Source organism: Nestor notabilis, unplaced genomic scaffold, assembly GCF_000696875.1.
Source record: "Nestor notabilis isolate BGI_N333 unplaced genomic scaffold, ASM69687v1 scaffold18848, whole genome shotgun sequence".
In the NCBI taxonomy this organism is placed as follows: Eukaryota; Metazoa; Chordata; class Aves; order Psittaciformes; family Psittacidae; genus Nestor; species Nestor notabilis.
This window is the reverse complement of record NW_009940790.1, coordinates 8,225-13,066: the sequence shown is the minus strand read 5'-3', so window position 1 is coordinate 13,066 and position 4,842 is coordinate 8,225. Positions and strand designations below refer to the sequence as shown.

Genomic DNA, 4,842 nt, shown 5'->3' with positions numbered 1-4,842 from the left:
CAACAGAAAGCATAAGCAGCATGCAAAACAGTGTCCCTATAAACCAGATAACATTGTTGCATCCCATTTCATCTTTACTAATGCTTTATGGTGACTGTGACTATTTGAGAACTTTGAACTGCTCTATGTTCTTCTGTTATGTGCAGTGGAACCTGAGAAAAAGAGCACTGAAACTTGTTCTGCTCTACTCCCACCTTTATACAAGTTAGGCTTCAATTTTTCTAGAGTGTTAATATTCATTCTAAGCCAAGAGTCTTCTGCCTCCTCCAAACAGAAATAAAACCTTTCATCTAATGTATTTGGCATCTAATCAGACAGCACACAGGCATAAAACTAATATGCAACAAAAAGCAGTTGTCTTAACACAAATTTATGTTCTAATTTTGTTAAGCATTCATGTATCTTCTTAATATACAGTTCTTCAGTGAAGTATACATTGAGGAATTTTAGCAGGACACATTTCCCCTCCCCCATCTACAGTTTCTGCACTTCAAGCTCCCCTCCACACCCACCTTCACTTCCTCCCCTCCGGTGTGAGCACATCAGGTCCTCCCAGCCCTTTCTGTGCTTCATCCTGCTCTAAGCAGCTGCGTGGCCCTCCACTGAAGCAACACCAGATGAGTAGTACTGAAACGTGCGTAATACCAAATGCTGAAGTAAAATACTCTGCATAAAACACCATTTGGAAATGCAAAGTTTCCACAGTAGTATTTCTCTGAATTTGTGAACAAGAGCAGCCAACTCAATTTACTTCCTCATGTGGGTACACATGAATACAATACTGAAAGAGTTGCTGGAATAGGCAGCATCATCTGCACAGAGCCAGAAAACCAGTCACTGCCAAAAGCTTTCCATGGATGCCTGTATAATTGCAATAAATGAGGGGTGGGAGGGTAAATCTGTTCCTAACAGTACAGACAGAAGTCAGTTAACCTTTCCTATTAGTACTGAAGAACAAACTGAAACTGTTACAAAGTCCCTTGAAGTTTGGCTAAATGCGTTTCATCCTTATTTCTCCAGCTTCATGACTAAAACCAGAAATATGTTATTTTGTTGCAGAAATGGCAGAGCCAATTCAGCAGCTGACTAGAAATAATAATCCCCAGGAGAGACAGACTATCCCATTTACTCTGATCCAGCGCAAAGAAAAGGTACTGCTTCCATCCCCAGCGGAGGTTTTGACAGTGTTTTCAATATGCACACCTAGCTTCCAAAAGTATGTTTCTTTATAAAGTTACTTTAACCATTTAGGATGTTTAAGATCGTAAAGTGCAAAGCATTCTAACTCTCATGAAAGCCAGAAGATGGCCAGGAATTACAGTATTTGTGACATTTTATAAATAATTGAACCAAAAGACACATCATATTTGATATTCCTGTTTCCTTCACTTAAATCAACGCATTTGCTTCTTTACACATTCATGTTAATAAAACCTTAGCTAGAAGTACTTGAAAGAGATAAATATCTGAATTCAAAACCAAGCATGTATTTTTGCATCATGAGTCATTATCAAAAAAAGCAGCAATTTGTAAACCCATCTTGCCAAAACAATCTTATTCTCTAATGAAAACAGAAATTGGTGCCCAGCAAAATTTTTACAGCTCAGGAAGTACACAAACAAGTGTCTAACCTTAAATACATGCCAAACAAAAAAACCTTTACTAACCATGTATCAAATTTTGTTGTCACATTTATTTTATCTAAATCTATGTAATTCAAATTTATAAATATCTCTATTTGATTGAGTGTATTTCATCTGAACATTTTGGGACTCCTGACTTGCAACTAAATTCATGCAGGACAATACTGAAAGTCCAAAAGATGACAGTTCCTTACTTTAAAGGAGAACTGCCCAGAAGTCTGTTGAAATAAGTTTTGGACCAAGATCAGCAGTACATCCCTTCTCAATTTGTATGAGAAAGGCTTAAAATTCATATCTTCCTTTTAAGATCATTTCACTGACAGTTGAAAACGAATACAGTTACTCTTGCAAGAGACACACACTGCATCGGTTTTGGATATCCACTTATGCCATCTTGTAGCTTGAAACGAAGCGCATGTGAACAAAGTGTTAAACTGTATGAGCAAAGACTTAAAATCATTCCTCATGCTGGTCATACACCTAGAGAAGTGGCTATCTTGATGCTGTAAGTAAAGCACTGAAATACTGGTTGACTTTTACTTGTTTGCTCAGGGGTTTAGATTATTAACTTCAAATAATCTAAATTAGATTATTAACTTCAAATAAAAATTATTATCTTGCTGTGTTTGCAGCTTGGCAATCTGCTTTATGAAAAGCGTCAGTATGGAAAAGCCAAATGGGCTTGTATAAAAATGAAAGAGAAACAGTATGAACAGAGCATATGCCTTGGATTCATGAAGCTCATGAGATACATTTGCGAGCAGAACTCCTCAGGTAATTAGTACCACAATTCCACATTAATGTTAAAACATTATGTTTATGCACTACCTCCTCATAATCGGGGAGACTCTTACCTGCTTTTTCCGAATACTCCACCCTGCCATTTGGTACTGTTCCCTGTAACAGCCTCTGCAGCAGAGTCTGACCCAAAGGGCTGCTCCGTCTGCATACGGGTGAGAAGCAAACATCTGTGGGAAACCACCCCTGTTTCTAGGGCATTGTCACCACCACAACTGCCTGGGAATTGTTGCTGACTATTTCTGTAGGCTGTTAGCTATAAATTAGGTGTTTGCTATGGAATTTTAGAGGTTTAGTTTTCACAGCAGTGCAAAAATTGCCTATTCTAATAATATATTCAGAGCATAAGCCAAAATAGACCATAGTATTTTGCATCCTTAATTTTACTTTATGATTCTTCAATTGTGCATGTCTGAGTGGACACCAAAAAAGAATGTCGTTGAAGCCTGTTTTACAGAAAGATAACCCGGTTTTAACTGAAGTACTTCAAAACAATGGCAAGCCCACCACGTCCTTGATGGCTTCTGCCTGCATGACAAATGTGCACCAAGTTTCCAATCTGTTTTAATCTGGTTTCAGCTTCCAGACATCACTTTTTTATTCCCCCCATTCTCCAGTTGATTCAGAAGTTTTGCAACGCGGTGTTTTGTTCTACAGTAGTACGTGTGCTGTAATCAAGTCAACCCTTCATTTTCTTTCCGAGAAACCAGAAATACTGATCACAAAAGCTTTTCCTTACTTAGGCATTTCCCCCACTGTCTCCATTCTTTTAACACTTTAACATGATTTAAAAGTAATTTTGGCAACAGAGCAGGGCAGGTTTGTTTTCAAACTGATTACGGAAGCAAAGTTCCCACTCCTAATCATCACTGCTACCTGCCAGTCAAAACAGTCAACCTTTTTCTAGAGCTTTGCAAAAATACAGTAACATTTTTGGTAACAGCAAATCCTAAACGAATTTACAATGCAGCCTGCTTATCTTGCTTCCTATGTTGTTCTTTGTTCCTAAATATTTAAAACACAACACAAGATGAGTTTACAAGATAAAGACAATCCTCTCCTGAGGGAGAAATAAGTCAAACTCCCTGCCTTACATGAAGAAAGGAGAGTTCATGAAATACGACGTTTTATACACACAAGAACACATATTTGCATATGTAGGTTTTTTACATACATACATACACACACATACACACACACAAACTACAAAGCACAATAAAATGCTAGTTCCAAGTTAGAATACACAACTCCATCTTCTAAAATATCCTACTGAATTCCTGTCTGTCTCCTCAGGACTGTACTTGGGGATAACAATACCCATTGTGACCATAGTCCATACAAACGAATCTCAATCCGAGATGAGACAGTCGGTGACAGTAGCATACTACCTGCCTGAACTGCTGCAGGACGAGCCACCTCATCCTTTTGACTCTGATATAATCATTGAAGAATGGCCCTCTACTATTGTTTATAGTAGGTAAGAAACATTTTAATTTTATTCTAGTAAAATCAGTAAAGAGATGCAGTTTTCAATTTGGGCATGTTACATCTCAGTCAAGTTCCAAAAGCTAACAAACAGTAAAACTTGGCTTTCAGTAATTGTTAAAAGCTGCCTGCTTTATGAAACCAGGCTATTCAGGAATTAATGGTTAGCAGCTTACTTGGTACAATGACACATCTGTAAAAGTGAGCTATAACAGCATCTCAAAACACAGACTACTCTGTGTAACTGGGAACAAAGCATCTGATGTATCACTGAAATTTTAAGTAAAAGCTGTTTACTGTTCAAGATCAGTCACAGTCAGGTAGTATCATTTCTGAAACATAACTAATTTAGAATAGACATTCCTATACTCTGGAAAAAAACTGTGGATTTTAAAAAGAACTTGATATCAAGTTGGCTGTTACAGGAGCTTCAGAGGAATCACCAATGAAGACTCTATAATGAGAGAAATAAACCTGCTGGCGGAAATTCTGGAGAGCCCCGAGTTATGTTTGCAGGATACATTCATCATTGCAGGATACACAAATCCAGCTGCTGCAAATCGGCACAATGAGATATGGTTCCTTCAGAGACCATAGCCTCCCATTCCTGGTGCTTGTCAGTCACAAGGATCAGCTCTGATTTATTGGCAGAATCTTATAGGTGAATCACATAAGACTAATTCTCAAACCCTCAAATATTTTATAATGTGGTTTTTAGCCAGGTTAGTGAGGCAATCACTCCAACCTGATAATTCAACAAAGGTAACACCCCAAACACACACACTTTCCTATGTCTGCTTTTACAATTTTTACACTATCTTTATGGAGATTTGTAGCACTTTAGAAACTAGTTCACCCTACTATTTTATTTCATTTTATTTTTTTTTTACAAGATAAGGGAGACAGAGACCTCTCT

The 4,842-nt window shown here is 37.7% G+C and overlaps 1 protein-coding gene across 1 annotated transcript; it reads left to right on the top strand.

The window, feature by feature from the left end:
- The first annotated feature begins 1,061 nt into the window (after positions 1 to 1,061).
- Positions 1,062 to 4,523, top strand: LOC104399247 (heme-binding protein 2-like). The gene is made up of 4 exons (XM_010020549.1): positions 1,062 to 1,151; positions 2,276 to 2,417; positions 3,735 to 3,918; positions 4,352 to 4,523. The coding sequence occupies exons 1-4, from the start codon at positions 1,062 to 1,064 to the stop codon at positions 4,521 to 4,523; spliced, it is 588 nt and encodes a 195-aa protein (XP_010018851.1).
- Positions 4,524 to 4,842: the final 319 nt, after the last annotated feature.

Bases quoted from the DNA above. Each gene is read 5' to 3' on its own strand.
- LOC104399247 (XM_010020549.1), top strand. From the start codon at position 1,062: ATGGCAGAGCCAATTCAGCAGCTGACTAGAAATAATAATCCCCAGGAG. The intron at 1,152-2,275 runs GTACTGCTTCCA...CTGTGTTTGCAG, and splicing joins TGATCCAGCGCAAAGAAAAG to CTTGGCAATCTGCTTTATGA. The intron at 3,919-4,351 runs GTAAGAAACATT...TGGCTGTTACAG, and splicing joins TCTACTATTGTTTATAGTAG to GAGCTTCAGAGGAATCACCA.